Source organism: Myiozetetes cayanensis, unplaced genomic scaffold (assembly GCF_022539395.1).
Source record: "Myiozetetes cayanensis isolate MyiCay16 unplaced genomic scaffold, myiCay2020 scf5-8, whole genome shotgun sequence".
Lineage (NCBI taxonomy): Eukaryota > Metazoa > Chordata > Aves > Passeriformes > Tyrannidae > Myiozetetes > Myiozetetes cayanensis.
The window spans coordinates 77,498,430-77,518,260 of NW_026087742.1; the positions used below are offsets into that span (position 1 = coordinate 77,498,430).

The 19,831-nt window shown below is 43.0% G+C and overlaps 1 protein-coding gene across 1 annotated transcript in view; it reads left to right on the plus strand.

The window, feature by feature from the left end:
- The first annotated feature begins 2,211 nt into the window (after window positions 1-2,211).
- The window catches only part of CLYBL (citramalyl-CoA lyase), a 168,604-nt gene continuing 150,984 nt past the window's right edge, over window positions 2,212-19,831 (plus strand). Inside the window, exon 1 of the mRNA XM_050333910.1 lies at window positions 2,212-2,278. Within this exon, the coding sequence (XP_050189867.1) occupies window positions 2,220-2,278 (59 nt within the window). The 5' untranslated portion in view covers window positions 2,212-2,219. The remainder of the gene's footprint in view (window positions 2,279-19,831) is intronic.

Below are 19,831 nucleotides of genomic sequence, written 5' to 3' on the forward strand. Positions count from 1 at the left end.
GACAACAGCCAACAGGATCTGCCAGGTGCCACACATCTCTTTTTTTTTGCCCACAGCAGGCTATCCTTATCAGCAAAATGGGGAAGGAGGCATTTTGTACACCTGGGAGTCTTGGAGCTGGAAAGGGAAAAGACAAGAGAAGTGTCAGAAAGGAAATGCCCTGTTCCTACAGAGGTAGGAGAGGGGCAGGAGACAAGGCTCTCTTCCACCACCTCATGCCATATCATCCCTCATGAGGAAGCTCCCCAAGAAGATAAGACTGGTGGGAGGAGAGGCTGAAGGGAAGGAGGCATTAGTGACAGGAGGGAGAAGAAATAGTCTGTGCCACACAGAGTTCACTGAACCTGTGCTGAGCAAGGTTAACCCTGTCATGTTGCTGGTGATAACAAGAAATGTTTTTTTGTTATCATGGTATGTCAGATTCATGTCAGATGGTATCACCCATGACTTGCACGCAAGATTACAGAAGGAAGGGAAGCTGAGTGCAGGTCACATTCATGGTTCAGCACAGCTCTTCAAAACAGCGTATTTCATTTTTGCTAGGAGGGGAAACTCACACTTTGCTGACACCACTTCCCAGTAAAGTGATTCTAAGCTAGACCAGAAAATTTGTACACAGCCCTCTGACAAACAAAAGCAATTTAAATGTCAAAGAAAGAGCAAAGTTATACAGCAAAACTCAGTGACTCTAAGAAATAAAGAAGCTCTTCCATGAAGACTGGAACTTGACCAACATGGATGTGAACCTGGGTTTTCCAAGGAGTGGGGGCACTGGTTTGGGGTGTTGCTTCATTATCTTTCTCCTGTTTTATAAAAGCAGTAGAATCTGAGTGTCTTGGGGATGTCTCTCATGTGGCCAGACTTGGTCCAAAGTGGGCAATGTGTTCAGCAGTTATGGAAGGGTGGGGATGGGAAATGACGGGACAGAGAGGGTGGAATGATCCAAGCTCCTGTCTTGAGGAAACCTGGTTGAAATATCGACAGTATTGGAGAAGCTTGCTGGGACTATGTTTTGTGGCCTCCCGCACATTCAAGCACAGCAAGGAAAATTATATTCTCAGTCCAGTTTTGGACTGATGGAAAATATAATCAGAATCCCTGTTTAATTTTCAGGACCCTCTTCTTCTCAAGTTCATTTCCTTCCTGACCCCTATGCTGCTACTTCATATGTTACCCTTGGTCTCAGCTCTTTATCCGCTGCAAGAACCAACTACTCCCACCTGTGGCAGTAATTCCCACACTGAGAGGTGCGGAGCTGCAGCATCCCAGCCAGAACTGACCCCTGAAGCTGCGGGCATCTGTGCCAAAGGCCTCTGCTGCAGCCACAGGGCTGACCCTCCACTAAGGGTCCGTCAGCATTATCCCAGGCATGTGCTGGCTCCAGCAGCCTCACCACAATCACAGCCATAGGTGTAAGTTTTGCTGTTCCAGGGCGCATATCCCAGAGGGCCAGCAGACACTGCCTGGGCACAGCTGACCCCCTCTCAACTTGTGTCCCTGACAGATCCCAGAAGACAAAGGGCCAGCTTTTCCAATAGCTGGATGGCTGTGGAGGAAACCAGGGATTGTTGGTAATAACAGACAAGGGTTGTCGGTAGTAACACTCTGTCAGAAAGAACATACCTCCACCAAGCCCAGGCGGCGCTTCCAGGACCCTGGACATCCCATCGCTGGAACGAGAACTGGTGATTTCCTTCCTTCCTCTCTTTCTTTTTCCTTCTGTTTTCCTATCTTTCTTTCCTTCGTTTCTCATTTCCTTCCTTTCTTTCCTTCTCTCTCCCTTTTTAATTCATGCCTTTCTTTCTCTCTTCCCTTTCACCCTACCCCGTTATCCAAAGCCCACCGCCGTCTGCTTAGACTGCAGCTCAGCGACTAGCACATCGATTTCCATTCCAAGTGTGTAATTTACTACGAAAACTTTGCGATTTTTTTTTTTTTTTTTTTTGGCGGACCCTCTGACTTCTGTCGTTCCTTTCGACCACGAGCATTGATGGACCTTTAGGGGCGCTCCGTCACGGGCAGCTGCGGCGGACGCGATCCCTCCAGCCCATGGGCTGTCCGCCCTGGAGCAGCGGGAAGAGCCGGGAGCGCTCCCGGCATCCCCGGCCCCGCCCCCGCCGTGACGCAATGATCAGGCACGTGGAGGAAAGGGGCGTGGCTACGAGACCTCCCCCTGCCGCAGCCAATGGGAGCTCGGGGGCGTGGCCTCAGCGGCGGCGATGGCGGCGGCGTGGCGGGCGCTCGGCCGGGCCGGGTCGCGCGCGGGGAGGCGGAGACTGTGAGTGACGCGGGAGCGCGCGCGGGGGGCGGGGCCGGCGGACCCCCGGGCCGCGCCTGCCGCCCCTCGGAGCGATGTGGCGCTCGGGGGGCTCCCCCCGACACCCCCCACAAAGCCGAGGGGCCCGGGGCGGGGGGGCAGCAGGGCCCGGCGACGCCTCCCCAAGGACTGGGGGGGGCGGCGGAGACCCGCTCGCAGCCGGAGCGCCGAGGGTTCTGGCGGAGGAGTTGGTGCTCGGGCACGGGGAACGTGGGAATGGAAATCGCCTTCCTGGCGTGGTGAACAGTGTCCCTGCCCGCGGCGCGGGGGTTGGGACGGGGTGGTCTTTAAGGTCCCTTCAAACCCAAGCCACACCGTGGTTCATCCAGCTGCACAAAATCCCCCGTGCCTGGTTGTCCGCTTTGGCGCAGCTCCTCCATGGGAAGTGACCTGGGTCTTTCCCATTCCTGCACCCGGCTTTGGAATCTAGCGGGCTCCACCTGGCCGCTGTGCCCCATTTCCCGCAGGGGAAAGCGAGATACAAGGCGGGTTGGATCCACACCGTTGGCTTTCCCCTTCCTAAAGAGCATCCTGTGTTGCCTCCGCCATCGATGCCCCGCTCTAGACAGAGCTGAGGACGAGTCGTGGTGTGAGCAGAAGCGAGGCTGTCAGAAGCCCCTTCAGCATCCCTCATCCTGGCCCTTGGGAGACCCTTGTGAGTCCGGAGGGGTGCTGAGGGCTTTGTAGGCAACACATGTCTGCTTCTCAAGTGACCAAAATTACCAGGTGCTTTCCCACAGGTGGGTGAATAGCTGTCAGGGCTCGAACTTGGGCAAGATGCTAGGAAAACTGTACTGTAAATACTGGATCCCCACGCCAGACAGTTTGCAAGGTTAGGCTCTGAGTGGCGTATGCTGTGTAAGGTGAAGGCTTCACCACACCTTCCTCCTGGAGATCTGTATATGTTTGATGTCCAGCTTTCTGCTTGCAGGTGTGGGCCTGCGTGTTCCCTGTAGACAGAGAATGACTTTTGCCAGAGTGAGCGATTGTTGGGTCCGTACTGATTTAAAGAAGGTTTTCAACAGCACTTAGAGCGTTGTTTTTTCATTTTTTAGTACTGATATTAGGAAGGCAATCAAGTGAAGCTTTAAATTCTTGCAGTCTCTGCTGAGACCATGATACTATAAATATTTTATAGTTGAGTGACAAAAGCCTATGCAGTCTGTAATAACTGTAACGTAGATGTTACCGGGAACATACAATATTGATGCTGGTGTTCTTGGGGAACCTCAGGGACAGTTGGAATGCTTTGTGTTCTGCTAGAGACAGCGTGAAGAGCCCAGAAAATCCATGTCAGCCATTCCTGCCCCCTATGTCCTGCATATTCCCCAGCATTCCTCCTTTAGCACACTGATCCAGCCAGTTTCTGGAGACAATGCATGAAAGTACATGCTTTTTTTTTTTCCTTAGTTTCCCCGTTTCCCCCCATGTTAGTGCAGAATCATAAATGCTATGCCTTGATATTTCTGATTATGAGGAATTTTGAATATTTGTACTGTGGGGAGGAGTCTACACAGTGTGAGGGCAATTGGGTGATTAATTACATTTATATGTGCATAGCACCTGTTCAGGGCTGGGAGAGGAGGCTGACTGTGTGCCCCTGGTGAGGCTGCTCTCTTCCAGCTGTGGTCAGAGGTGCCTGATGGTGCATCATTCCTTGCCTGGTGGTAGCAAGGAATCACAATCCCCTTGCTTGACTCGCAGAAGAAGCGGTGGCGTCCCCATGTTGGGATTTGCCTGCTCCTTTCCCTCAGTGCTGTGGTGGAGCACAAGAGGCCACTGGGCAGGGGGAGACCACAGAATTTTGGGCATTCAAGCAGCAGAGACCAGGGCAGGATGAGGCATGAGGAGTCCTTGCTTACCTTTGAGCTAGGCATCCATGTGGCTGTGTGCCACGGGGAGAGAAAATACACGAACAACTTCATATGTCAGCAATAGATGAACATGTTGGTTGGATTTAATTAGCAGCTCCCTAATCTTTAGAAGGAACTGGCAGGTGCCACTGTGTCCAGACCATGGTGCCTGGGTTCCACAGTGCTCACTGCCATGCTGTTTGGATAGGACCCTGATTATAGCAGGTACCTCCAACGTAGTGCAGCTGCCTTTCCAGCCACTGCCATCCTCTCTTCACTTGGGCGTTACTGCCCCTGTGAAATTGCTGGGCAGTGCTGCCCTGAAAATGTGGGCCAAGTACTTATGTCAGTATCAGGCAGGTGAAGTATACGGTACCCAGAGCTGGTTTTGATTATTTGCAATGTTCCAGAGCCTATCGGGCTCTCCCTGCCTGTGAAAGATTTTTGTCGCGTTGGAAAAAGTTAAAAACCCCTCCATCCAGCTGGATTTTAATAACAAACTCAGCTGTTTTTTTCTGTTGTTGTCAAGAGCCTCAAATGTGTTTTTAAAGACAATGTAAACATTAACTGTGAAAATTGCCTTGCTGACAGATCTTTGCGAAGGATTCTCTCTTTGCTTGACAATTATGCTGCAAGAGAAGAGCATTGCACATGTAAGCACGATCGCCTTTGTGCCCTCACCGAGCCAAGGGCACTTCTGCTTCACTCATGTACGAGAGGGGTTTGTACAGGTATTCATTTACTTGGCATATTCCAGGCAGATTCCAGTACATGCCTGTACTAAATCTATCCAAAACAGCATCCACATCTCAATGGAACACTACAGAGTATGGAATATACAGTGTGGGCACACAGAGTGTGTTGTGCCAAAGGTGCAGATACCAGCATGCCTGCTAGGAACAAAGGAGCCTGAGAAGAGTAATAACCCCGTGTCAGATCTTGTTCAGGGACTGTGCCAATGTCATTTAAAATTTCTATCACTGGGAGTTTCTTCTCTCATCCCTGATTGCCATCTTCCTTCTCAGGAATCCACTGTTTCCCTTTCTTGTGTTTCATGCTCCAAGTTTTTCTTCTTGGCAAATTAGTGAAGATGTTTTTCAGGGATTGGACACTGGAGGGTGCTAATGCAATGGGAGCTGAAATTGTTCTAGCAAATTAAAAGGCACCCCTTTGTTAGTTGTGAAATACTTTTATATTTTGTTGAAACATTTTAATGGAAAGACATGAATCGTGGTCCTTACCAGTAGATGATCCTGCTTGGTGTGTGTAGAGCTATGACCAAGAATATCAATAAAGTGTTGTGTCTGTGAGGGATTTCTTTCCTGAACCTCTATCCAAAAAAATCACTCATTTTATGTTCTACACATTTTCAAGTGTGTCTTTTGAGATTATAGCCTCGGGGTGAAAATTATTTGAAAGTGTGACTTCCTAGTGATAAAAACACTTTATCTGGGAAAATTGTTGAGGTGTTTCTACAGAATCTGCTTCTCTACAAGGTCACTTTGGTTCACCTAAACTAATATTATTATCGGGTTGCTAGTGAGGTGAGAACCTGATAGTAACTCACACTGGGGAGGGAGGGGACACCCTGAACACTGCTGATCAAGTCCCTGGCATTGTGATCACCTCTCTGGAGATGTTCCTGATGGAGCCTCAGTTTACCTTTCAACCACCATCGCTAGGCTGTGTGTGAGGGAGCGTGCAGGATGGGGCCTTTCGTCAGCCACTGCTGCTAGGGTGGCACGTTACAAAACTGAGCCCTAGCTCTGGTGTTTCAGATTTGCTCAAACATTTTTGACAGGTTAGCATTACACTGGGAGGACTTACAGCAAAGGAGGTATTACCTGTTTGCTCTGCTCCAGCTTTCTGCTGAACCAGGTCTCTGCTCTCCTCTGCCCTTGGCAGAAAGACATGGGGGCAAACATAAGCTCCCCATTGTGCACTCTGGCAGCTCCATACTCGGCATTAAGGACTGTGAAACTACTGCCTGAGCCAGTTTTCATCCTGGCAGCAGCAGAGGTATGATGATGTGTAATTAATGCTAATGAGAAGCAGGGTGCAAAGCTGAGCATGTCCAGCTAATCAGCACAGGCACCCCAACTAGTCTGCTTAAAGCTTACACTGTTCTGGACAGTCCTGCATGGTCCTGCCTTTGCAAACTCATTGCCCAAATGAAAGCTGGCATTTGTAAAATATGGGAGCAAAGCAGAATTGGCTACAAATGCATTTTGCTTAGAAACTTTTCTTGTTCAATATGCATGGGAAATGCGTTACTCTTCTGTCTTATTCCTTTTGCAAATGGATTGCGCTGTCCTCTCCTGGAAAATGTTTTTATCTTGCTGTATTATATTGGCCAGGTTTTGTTCCCTCTCCCAGGTGTTGCAGTTTGCTTACATATGGCTGCTTCAATTTTTATTTCTTTTAAAAATACACTTTTTTTTTTCCTGAACTCCTCCTTAAACTGAAGATGTGTGGGAGCATTGGAGAAAGAGGCTGTGGATGAGGAAACCAGAATCTCCTGTTCTGATACCAGTGGAGACCTGCTGTTCGTCTTGCAAACAGAAGCGTGGACAGTTTCACAGCAGAGTTGCTTGGGTGTTTATCAGAAGCAGCACAAACATATCCAAACATTTCTTTTGCAAAGAGTTTTAGTAGCTTACCAGAATAGAGTTATAAGGTAATGTGAGCAGAAAGGCTTTTAAAAGTCATTGTAAGAAGTGGTGGTACAGAAGACACTCTGCTTAAGGGGAGATAGTGTATTCTAAGCAAACAAAAAGAGATCTGATTGACAGTGCATTTGTCTTGTTTACCAGCTTCTAAGAGAAGTCTATTTCTTCCATGACACCTCCATGCTTGTGAGCAGAGAGCCAGGGCACACACTCTGGTGTCATTTCAAGAATGGACAGGCTAGCTGTGATGCCAAGAGGATTTGAATTTGTGCATTGTATGTAGGTGGTGCCCTAATTTATCCTGGGAGACCTTTCTCTGGCAGAGAGGCTTAACAGACCTTCCACGAAACCTGTGTGTGTGATTGCACTGAGTTTAAACACTGCCAACTGCAGGATGGCATCCCGAGGTCCAATGCCACCCCTGCTCGGTGGCCCTGCATGGGAAAGCAGGGTGCATGTTCCCTTAGTGGGTGCTTGGTGCCTTCCAGCGTTGAGCCTTCACTCACTTGTGCATTATTTCTTGACTACTCATAAAGGCTGGGTGTGTGGGGTCCCTGGGGTTTTCATACCTTTTGGGGAGGTTGGGATGCTGTACTTGAAGTCTCTATTCTTAAGAGCCATTCTAGCAGGTAGAAGCCCCTCGATGCTAAGAGCTTAGTAGGGTTTCTGCTGATGAACCCATGTGTATCTCCTCCCGTCCTTTGCACCTCCTTGTTTGGAAAGGGGAAATACTCAATTTGCACTTATTTTGTCAGCCAGGCTGTGCATGGAGGTGTTTCTTCAGCCACTGCCTTTCTCACATTTTCATCTCCTGCCCCATGAGGACAAGGAGCACGTCAGGTCTGCGGAACTTTGACTGCAAGTGGGTCTGGAGGTCAGCTGTGTGGTTGCTGAGCCCCTGGATGTGGAATAAATCCCATTCATATTTTTCCCTTATTTTCTCATCGGACCTATATTTACTTCTCCAATCTCCCTGTGCCCTTTAAATCTTCCGCCATCATTGGTGTAAATAGGATTTGCCTGAAACAGGCATCACTGTGGCTGCCTGCCTTGCCTTCCCTAACTCATTGTGGGCCAGGGTCGATCAGTTGTCATGGATTGAGTGGCCAAATCCGCTTTCTTCTCTGCCTTTTTAATTAAAAATGGTTGGCATCGGGGGCTTTGCAGCAATGAAAGGGAAACGATGAAACTTTGAAGAATTTGAGGCATAAAGTTGATCTCTAAATTTTAATGTACTCAATGCACTTAAACAGTTGATACATTTTATTATTGAGCATTCAGGTGACCTAATTTCCCTTAGTACTGTACTTTTAGCTTTATACATCTGCACCTAATTTGTAAAAAAGGACTTAATGAGAAACTTCAAACAGTTTAAATGTCAATTACAAAGAAAGCGAGGTTTTAAAGTTCCAGTAATCTGTCCATATTGGTCATCGAAACATGATCCCAGGTGGACGTTAATTCAAGACAGATGGCATTCCAAAGGCACAATTACAAAGAGCTTATATATTTTCAACACTAACAAGCTGTCACGCTATGTTGTAGCTACACTTCCAATACTGTATAAGCACAATTGCTGCTTTATCTGCTGTGGACTCAGTAATAAAGGGGTTTGATTCCCCACTCTTGATATTGTCAGTGGGATTTTGGAGAGGGGGTGAACTGCAGAGCAGGGTTAGTTAGTGTGAATATCTTGCATTTTTGCTCAGTCTGTTGGGTCGGAGGCTTATGTTTGTTTTTATGGGTTTTGTTAAGTTGGTGAAATGCTTTTCAAAGAAAGGAGGGGAAACATTGAATATGGGCATAACACGACTAGCTCATCACTGGCTTAATTTCTACTTCCTGGATGTTCTCAGTTAAAAAGTCATCTGAAAGCCTTTGGAGTAATGTACATGTTACTTGGAAGACTGAAGTCCAGGGGATTAACAGTGGCTTGACTTGCAATGTTGTAAATGGGCAGCAGCTTGGTTGCAGCCAGGCAGGAGTACTACACACTGTGTAAAAGGCAGCTTGAATTATTTTCGGTTTCTGAAAGTGTTCCTAGGTCCAAAGGCACAGGTGGAGGAGCTGGACGATGCAAGTTCAAGGTAGGGCTTCAATTAGACTGAAGAATCAACATGTGGTGTAGTTGATTTAGTTGAAGATATCCCTGGCCACGGCAGGGGGGTTGGACTAGCTGGCTTTTAAAAGTCCCTTCCAATGCAAACTATTCTATGTGGTAGATGGCAAGGATGTTGTAAAAGGATGATGTTTGGTATCTAGTTAGTAGGTGAGCTGAGAAGTGATCCATGCAGCTGAACAATTAAAGTTAATTTGGCATAATTTCCACTATTTTTTTGTTTGTTTCTTGAAACCAGGTCACGAAAAAGCAAGACGTGTATGTCTATAACTAGACAGTGTTTTAATAAGCTTTAAAAATTCTGTGCTATTAGCAGCAAGATTAATAATGCTCCCCAGGAATGTTTTTAAGCTCCTATGGGCACGTGTATCCTCTAAGAGATGCTGAGAATGAAGAGCTTATATTTCTGCTCATTTATCTACCTTTCATTGGAAAGTGGAGAAGAAAGCAGAAGGGCTAAGATGTTCATCCTCAGAAGACGGGAATTAAATGGTGAGCTTATACTCCTTAATTTTTGTTTTTCATAAATGACTGTCGTAAATGTGTTTTCTGAAAGTATCTTACCTGGCTTGCGTTTTTGGATGAGATGTAAGTGCTATATGAAATATGCAGCTCGCCAACAAGTCAATTGGACTCCTGAGCCACACTTGAAACAAAATGCCAATTTTACCTACAGTTTTACTAGGTTTCCTGGTTTATGCAGTGGCATTTGAATGGCCTCTAGTAATTGTTTTTAGCAGGAAAAAAAAATCAAACAAAAATGAAAAACACAACCCAAAGCTCATTAGCACTGTATTTGGCATGCCATGAATCGTTAAATCTTTATATAAATGCAGAAGTAATTTGTGACAAACTAAATCCTTTCTTTTTTTGGAAAGACTTTCTTCTGACTATTTGTTCATACTGCTGAGGTGCAATGTGTTTTCCAAACACTGGATATTATTACCAGCACTAGGGCAGAACCAATTAATGTTTTAATTAAATATTATCTATAATCCTTGAGTGTCAGATATACTTAGTGGTGATAAGTGAATAAAATTAGGTGGAAAACAAAAGGCAATAAATAAATGCTTAGATAGGGTCTTTTTTACCTAATTTTTTTTAAACCTAGGTTTGATGCTAGTGTGTGTTGCTCTCAAGTTGTTTCCTCATAAATTTTCCCAGTCCTTATCAGGGTAATATACTGCAGCCTTTTTATTTAGATCGGGCTTTGCTTTGAGAGTTAACTAATTGTTGAAGCCCAAGTGGGAAACTTTCTTGCACCTAGAAAATTAGGAAAGCAAAAGATGTCCGCATCCTTTCCCTGGTGGTTCTTCACCTGCAAATTTGAACTGCAGTGGTAATAAAAGTTTTGTGGACCTCATTTTATGTGAGATCATTAAGCGACAGGAGAATTCAAGACTAGTTGCCCTTCATAATTCAGGACACTGAAAGGTGCCATTTATAAGCTCGAAGTGCCTGCAGGAAGGCAAAACAGGCTTGTAAAACCCATACTTGAAACCCTGAAAGGGAACCGGTTTGTACTGCTGGCTGCAGCCTTAGAGTGGCAAAATTGCGAAGGTGGTGGGGATTTGGTTTAAAGAAACGAAAAAACACCTGCCTCTAATAGTTAATGTAACAGCCTGGATTTTCACAGTTCTTGTGTTGACATCTCCTTTGTCCAAAATGACCTCAAAACATCCTGGGCAATGATACCAGTAAAAACCTTATCAGTTGGACTTACTATTTTTCTTGCTGTTGGACTTACTATTTTTCTTGCTATAGCCCACTGTTTTGCTGAGCTGTTAATTTGGCCATAAAATAACTTCTTCCTTACCTTTTAGTAATATTTTGCAGCCGGTGACCTTTACCCCTGATGTAGGCCAGGCATTTTGTAAGGGAGAGCTCTTGCCACCTTATTGCTCAAGAAGGAGTAGCAGCATGCACAACACTTGAAATGAAGCGGGTGATATTCCATCATACCCAGTCATAAAAGTGATTGTTACAACTCTAAATGGGCAGCGTAACCTGCAAAATTCACAATATACTGCAGCTTTATGGACTTAGAAAGCCTGAAAGGCAGCTCAAGGAAGCACTGAGCCCAGCGTTCGTTTTCAGAACAGATACTGCTTTCCTTACCTACTCCCCTGTTACTCCTCAAATAAGAGCTGGAACCATATAATTTTAAAGTTTATGACCAAAGTGTAGCTATTTCTACCCGGAATGAGGCATCCGTATCTGTAATCTTAAATGGCTGGGACTGAACTCTCCTAGTTCAGCCAGAGTAAGCCAGCTATTCGTGGTCACAATAACGTCCCGTGACTGAAGTTACTTGGGTGCCCATTTGTGCCATCAAAGCCTAAATTCCAGTGAAGACAAGAGCTGACTGCTCATCAAGTCTACCTGCAGCATCTTTGCTTTATTAATCTGTATTAGTTCCATACCTGTGTGCTTATGCACACCAATTTTAGCAGCATCTGGCTATAGAGTGTGGTATCCAACCTGTCATCCCTCCTTTTGTCGATCACATAGGAGCTGGGGAAGCTCCGGCTGTGTTTCAGAAGTGTATTGATACTATTCCATGATATTTTCTGATGCTGTTTTTGTTACCTGGATTGATGTGCTTGTGGTCTCAGATGCTTCACTGAGCTTAGTATGACCCTAGGATCTTTGCAGGATCGACTGCAGGACTCAAACCTTTATGTCCACTATTAAAAGGCATTTATGTGACTGTTTACGTTAGAGCTAGTTGCTTTGTTGCCTGTGCATATGCTGTTACTTGACAAAATTTAGTTGATTTTTTTTTTAATTTATGGTCAAAATGTGATGCATATACTTACTGGAGTACCCTGCTCTGCGTAAATGGCCTGGCTGCCTTCAGTCACCACTCAGATGTCTGTGGGAGAACGGGAGTTGGGGTTTTCTGGCTCTCTGTAGGGATGTGTCCATGGCAGCATTCCTGTTATTTCTATATTTTGTTTGTAAAGGACATAAAGTTTCTAGATGGTATGTTGTCAGTATATTTTTAAATGACATTTTGGGGGTATTTTTCATACAAGTTCCCTGTTTTGTAATACATTTCAAGGTTTTGTGGGTTCCTTTATTTAGGCTTTATATATGAATGCACGCTTTGTGGGCTTATTGCCTTAAACATTCACTGGCTTTTGTTAAATCTCTAGCAATACTAAAGTACTGAAGCTGCTTTGGGCTGGGTCACTACCAAATAATGTATTTGGCACAGTAGAAGTATAAAATCTGTTTTCTTACTGGTGGTGTTTTTTTTTTTTTAAGAAGCTGATAGATGTGAAAACCATTTAACAGCTGGGATTTTTTTCTTCCTTTCCTGTTAAACTAAGCTACTGAGGAAATCTTCCTACTGCTACATGCTGCAATATGTCAGAAACACCGTTATGTTATAGTTGCATCATTATCTAAAGGAAAAATTGAGTGTGGGTTTGAAGTCGACAAGTGATGAAAGTAGCCCTGAGGTTGTCAATTAGGAAGCCAGGGCCTGGAACTGATAAGTTAATGGCTAGTTCCCTTCACACCCCCTCGCTTTGCTGCCTGTGCCCGCCTCACCCTGCAGCAGCTTTACTGCTTGGAACAGAAACAGAAGGCTCCCATTGCTTTGTGTCCCAAAATTTATCTTACTGATATGATTCACTTAAATTCTTGGCTGGTTGCAATGTTCTTAGTATGAACAGATAGTTAAACGAGGAGAAATGAGAGGTAACTCAGATAATACAAACTCAAAACCATCCCCGCCCCCCGCACCCCTCCTGCTTTTTTTATTAGTTTGTTTATTTTTGTTTAAATGTTGAACTGTTAACACGGTTATTCCAGACCATCATCTTGCAGTATACACAGCAAATTTAGCAGCAGTGCAAAATTTTAACTTCTACCGTATGTTTGTTTGCAAGTTTTAAAACCTGAAATTTAATGGCAGCCAGTTGGAAGCCATGTGTTCCTGTTAAAGGCAGAGGGCAACACATGTGGGTTTTCCTGAAGGGAGACACTGGTTAACGAAGTTTATGATATAATGTAATATAATACAAAGTGTTTCTATTTGCTTGGGCAGGAGGGAACTAACGTGTTGGCATTTCTCCTAAGGAACACATGGGTTTAGATAAATAGATAAATTATGGAAAATAACAAACAGGATTTATTCAGATTTTAATCATTCTTGGTGTTCTAAGTTGTGAGAACAACAGTAACTTTATGTAAAGAGCTTTAAACTAGTATTGGAAGTAGAAGTAATTCAACCAGGCATTGTGCGAAACAAAACGTGTAATTCATCTTCAGTTTTTTAAACTTTAGGTACAGTGTGGGATTGTAAGGCTTGTAAAAATTTGCAGTTGGGCACCCCCCCTGCAGCCTGAGGTTTCTGCTTGTGACACAGCGGCTTCAGTGACAATAGAAATCCAAGATTTTTTCCACATAGCCTTGTCTTAACCTAGAGCAGATGAATAATAATCATGAGTTTGTGAAGGCAGTTTAATTTGTAAGCACGTTCACATTTTTTACCCTTCTGGTAGTTTCACCATAGCTAGGAAACATCTACTGAGTCATAAACAAACTGCAGTTGCTACCTACCTGCCACAATCAAATGAAACAGGATGCTCTGAGCATGGACTGCTGTTCTTGAGTCCCTCTCTCCCCCAGACAGATTTCAAAACATGAAGTAAATATTTTTCTAGCTTCATTCACAGAACACGAGGTGTAATCATATTAAACAACTCAGCATGGGATGGCGCTCCCCCCTGATGTGCTAGTTTGGCCCAAGACCCACATGGCTGAGCTTTTCCAGGGTTTCACCAGAGAAGCAGTGTAGAAGAGGTAGTACATGATTTTTCAAAGGCACATGTTCCATCTGTGCCCTACTTTGACTTACTCCTTGAGATACATGTTTCACAGTACCCATAAATAATGAAAATCAATGACATTTTTAATCAGAGGCTTTGTTTTCTTACACATTGTGACACTGGTGTTTCTACTGCTACAGGATAACCTGCAGTGGTGGCCTGCTGCAAGAGAGGTTGTCTCAAGATGAAGGGCATTGTATCTAGTTTAGCCTGGGTTGTTCAGATATCACACCTACCAGAAAGCATAATTCTTTGGTTTCCTCCTAAACTGATGCTTTCCTTGGTTTGCAGTTTTGTCTTTGCAGGAATCTTCTGTAGTTATTTTTTGAATGAGGTTCTGAAAAAAAAAGTTAATGGTCTTGTGTCAACAAAGCTCATCTTCCAGGGGGATAGTCATCTCTGTCTGGATTTTTCTTTCTTAACCTCTTTCATATGCTTTTATATACCTGTCAGGTGTATAAAACAGGTATATAAACAGCAGGGCTGTTGTGCAAGGTACATTCACATGCTGTATGGAAGCCAGGCAGCCAAATTTTGGTTTGGTGGAGCCAATCACTGCTCTGCAAAAGGTAGATGGATGCAAAAATCTCAGTCCCTTTCAGTGGGTTGTTCCAGGATGCTGATCTCTGCTCGTCTGGGTTCCCCCCCGCCTTTTGTTTTCACTGTTGGTTAACTGCATTTTCTCACTCATGGTGCTCTTTCAGTCTGAGAGACCCTCTCTTGCCATGTGTTTCTTTACTTTTGTCATGCCTTAAGTATATCCACGCCTTTCTTTCGGTGTGGATGACCATTTGACATGCGTGCTGTCTGCTCACCAGGTTACACAAGTTGCTTCCTTACTCCCACGGCACATGAAGCATAGTGTGCTAAACAGTGCCCATCTTAGGGTAAAGGCTGTGGTGTTCTACAGAGAGGTTACAGGTTGAACTGGCCTTTATACCCCTTTCCCTGCCTAAGGAGGAAGAGTCTAATTTTAGGAGGAAAAGTTTCTTTCCTCCCTGCAAGGCTGGGACCATGTAAACTCTGCAGCTCTCTAGAAGTTTGGTTGCATTGGATCGCTTCTGTCTCAAGCTACAGAAGCCTAGTGCCAGGGCTTTTGATGGTACAGAGCTTTCTCAGGCTAAAAATCAAAGGGACTCCTTTCCACCCACATACTTTACTTTTTCTGACAAATAAAGCTGGAGCAGTGCTCCTTCCTTCCCATATGAGCACTCTCAAGCCCAAAACTCTTGCCTTGCTTCAAATGAATGTTGGAAGGAAATGAAAATTGCTTACTAAAAAGTGGTGTGGCATTTCCTAATTGTTTTTCATTCCAATAGAGAACCTTAAAATAGGGAAAAGCTTGTCTAGATTCAGTAATTTGAAACATTTGGAATGGATAAAACCATATCTTATACACAAGGAATTTAAAAAAAAAAAAAAGGAAAGGAAAACACAGTGACAGAGTGATTGCACAAAGACATGTTCTGAGTGAGAAAGTTGACTTGGCATTTCCAGATTTTTAATTTCTAAAATAAAATTGAAGTACTCTATTGTCTTTATGCGGTCATGATAGATTTTCTTTGAGTATATCTGAAATTATATAACAGAGCTCAGTTAAGTCAACTTTGTCTTTAATGTCACTGTCATCATCTAAGACATGTTTATTAGCAGGATTTCATCCCACAGGAACTCAGCCCACTGAACAAAATAAACCAGCAAAGGAATATGCTGTCAAAGGGCTGCAATTCTTCAGGCAGCTGTTGGATTTTTAAAATCAACTTCTTTGACCACTTTTGCCTGGAAAATGATTTATTAACATTAAAACACAACAGATAAATGTCAGAATATAAAAAATGAAAATAAAGGACATGATGGTTTAGGGGTTTTATTGTATTATTTATTATTATGACTGTATAAAATGACATATTCATTATGCAATGGTAATGGCAAAATTATATGGTTTTGAACCAAGTGTAAACTTGTTGAGGGAAACCAGTAACAGTTTGAACCTTTTTGGTACCTTAGACTGCAGATATGTTGAGAGGCCTTGACTTCAGAGACTGGAATATTCACCCCCCTGCCTGATGGATCTGTTGCAATGCCTGACGGGGTCTGCAGTGTGGAGTGTGGTTTCTGCAGGATGTCTTCACTCGACAACCATGAAGGGAATTAGTTTAGAAGAGAAAGACACTGAAGATTTTTAACACTTTAGACACTGCCAGTTTCTTTTTCAGACCACTTCCAGCCTGTTTTGCAACTGATAAAAATATATATGTTCTGGCATTTTTATATAAAATATTTGAGATGTAGGTGTTGCTGCTTTCTGCCACTAGTAATGGTAATGCTGGCACATTCCTCAATTAAAAAAAAATATAAAAATCTGGAACTAAATGATAAGCAAAGAGCTGAACCCTGAGTTGATGAAATGGCAAAAACTTTGTGATCAAGAAATAAATAAGAAAAACAGTTTCAGAACTTATGGTGAGTGTACTTTTTCTTAAAAATTTGTCTGTTAAAATTATTCCATGGCCTAAGCTTACTGTAGTCTGCTTAAGTCATCAACCCCCATCCTCAACAAAATAGAAACAGTGCTTCCAGGATGTGGATCAAACCATTCAGCTGATGAAAGTCAATGCCTAAACTCTGGAAACCCGAAGTGTTTGAAGTACTGTGTTGGCCTTTGAGATCAATAGCCTCCTCTGCAAGTACCAAGAGAATATTTTCTTCAATATATTCAATTAGCTGAGTTAAATGACTAATTTATTCAAACTTGACCAAATGGGAGTTGAAAGAAGCAGAAAAGCTTGTTCTTCTATACCAATCTGTGAATAAAAGCTAATTATGAGAGGATTAGGTTTGCTAACACTGTAATATTGAAGGATATTAAGACGAAATACTAGATTGGTGCTAATTCTAACTAATACCAGCTAGAATTATTTGAATAGATCAATTTTTAAATCTAATCACAATTTTTTTAGAAGTCTAGCCTCTTTCAGATAGTGTTATGCAAGAGAAAAACTGTCTCATTACATTTTAAGTTGCATTTGTTTCCATCCAAAGAAACATAAATCATCAGTAAACACAAAGGGATCAACTAGTAAATAAGAATTGTGCCATACACGGTTTTCTAACAAAAACAGTAAAATTAATCTGAAAAAATGTATAATGAGGTATAGAAAAGTTTAAATATATATCAGCAGAGCTACTCTGTCCTTCTGGCTAGCAATAAGAAGTGCCAAATTTAGTGTAAAAGCTATATTTAGTTACAAAGCAACATACTTTAGTGGTTACAAACTGCGAATTAACCTTTCTCCAAGAAAATAACTAAAACCTTTAAATGGGTAAACAAGATTCAAATTAATTATTTAACTCAAGGTTCCCACTTTGTAGTTTAATTCAAAGATAAGTAGTTTGAAAGATTTAATTCTGCTGAAAGTAATCAATAACTGAGTACGTACAAGTGAACATAAATATCAATGCACAGCTTAACATAAGTGTTCAGAAATCCAGCCAAGAGTGCGATGTCAAGAAAATGTGAAGATACAGTTTTCAATCCTGTCCATAAACATTTGGTATATGGGACACCCCACAATGAAATTTAATTACCTCTTCTGCTGATAGGATCATGAGAAAAACATTGCTTCAGGCACCAGCAGAATGAGGTACAGAGGACAGGATGGAGAGTGTCTCGGTCACCATGTCTTTGCTACAAAGATTCTGAGTCCTGCTGCTGTTGGTCCTTGGTGTCTCAAACACTGAGACAGACACCATTGTGATTCCTCTCCATCTGCTGGTCATTTTGGAAGCTGTTCCTGTAAAGTTCATAACCTTTCATCAAATTGCTTAGAAAAAACACTGCTCTCTGAGCTAACTATTTAAAATGTCAGTTTGGCAGTTCCCCCACAAACAGAGTCCGCCAGTGGTGCTGAGTTTCCGGGAGGTGGTCCTTCTCCAGCAGTTTACTTGACAGTGGGGCTTGGCTGACTCTTCTTCTCCTCCTAGCCAGGATGAACAGCCAGGGCAGCAGAGACAAGTGCTTGGTGCAGGGCTACCAGACCAAGAAGCAAATCTTGGGGTGCTCCAACATTGTAGTATTTCTGCTGCTGTGTGCTTGGGTATCTTCTTTAGGTTTTAAGCTCTCATGAACATGGGTTCCTCATCTTCAGCAGGTCCACAAGAGCTGCTGAAGCAACTTAACAGCTGACCTGCTTAAGTAACCTGCTGTGTAACTTAGAAGTCACCTATTAGTAAGGTGAAAAGGAATTTATGATTGAAAGTGTTGCTGGATATAATGGTCTGTTTCCCCAGATCCCTGTTCTCCTCACAGTTATTTTCCAAGGCAGCACTTTATGTGTTGTCTGTATGTTCTGAGTCTCCAGGAGCCTCCTGCTAAGCACTTGCTTCTCTAGTGGACAAGCCCAGGAGAGGATTTGTCTTAACTGGCCACCCAACCCACAGCTCACTGCTGGAGGCACAGGGATGTAGCAAAGACCGGTGTGTGATGGATGAAGAACATAGATGATCATGTTTGCATCCCCAAAACTACTAAGATGAACAGGCTGTGTGTTCATCCCAGCCTCAGTTCCTCTCTGCATGATCTGCAGTCTCCCTCACTGGACTCTGGGGTCCACAACCCTGCTTGGGCATTCACCGTGACAGCGATGAGGCTTTATGTGTTCACTGAGCTGTAACAGCCAGTGTAAAGGATGCTGAGATAAAGGCTACGTGTTACCTGCCCTGTTTGTCTGTCCGGGGTCCAAATTTTTAAATATGCTATTTTTATTTCTTTGTAGTACCCTTCAAGTGAAAATCCAGGTTTTGTCATCAAATGCATCCACTGCGAAAGATTAGCCGAGTGTTTAGGTTTTCACGGACCGATTTTCAGGGTAACTTGGACATTGGTTTTTTTTCCTGTGATGTTTCTAAAACTGGCAGAAGAAGAACTTTTTTTTAAGCCTGCATATGCCGCAAAGAGTATTTTAAAATACAGATTTTTTTTTTTTTTTATCTTTAAGCATGTTTAATGCTTGTATAAGGTGCCAGATTTTAATTACAGTTGGCATTTATAAGCGTGGTGCTGGCAATGGCAACCATCTTGCTGAAAAAAGGCATAAATTTTGACACTGGCAATATGGGAACCCAGCATATGAGACTGTAAACCTCATTGCTTTCTGTTTTAATATGATGGTTTAAGGGAAGGACTTTTAACAGTTAATATTTAACTAGAACATTTAGGGTTTGATATAAAGTTGTTCTAATTTCAAACTATTTACTAATTTAGGTCCTATCAAAGATCAGTTTAGGTAATAACTTTCTATTAAATAGCCTTTAAATAAGCATGCTTAAAGTAGGGAAAATAAGATGCTTCATTACAAGAAATGAGGTTGGCATCTACCAGGTTTTCCATTAAGTTCCAGGTCACAGACAAATAAAGGAAGTATGTTAGGAAAAAAAACCTTTTTAAAAATAATTAGGGAGATGTCTGTTTTGTTCACCAGATGGAAAATCAGTAGTTGTGGGTGGTCTGTGCTGGATGGGGCATCTCACAATTGGCAGAACTATGCCTTTAACTTTTAAAGTCCTGGGACAAAATGTGAAAGTAATTGACTGTTCCGAATGCTCTCTCTCTCTCTGGATACCTAGCATGCTTTTAAAACCAAGATTTGGTGAGTTTCTGACTTTTTTTTTTTTTTTTGTAAGAACACTCAAGCAGTTGTGTCTGGTATTAGGCCAGTTGGGTGTATTTTTGGTAGCTGTTTAGTGGGGCTGTTGTCTTTTGTGTTTACGCCTGCGTGTGCCTGGACCTGCATGCACACAACTGAAATGCCATAGCTTTATAATTCTCCATTTGCTCATGAGTTTCATAATATTATCAGTGTTTGCTGTGTTCAGGGTATATGTAGCTGTTGGTTAACATAATTCGTTTCTGTCCTTTAGTTAATTCTGGTTTAAGGAATTTAAATCTATCCATTTGCCAACATACTAAAGAAAACAAAGTTGCAACCTTATTTTCACAAACAAGAAGAAAATTCATGTTTTAAAACAATGCA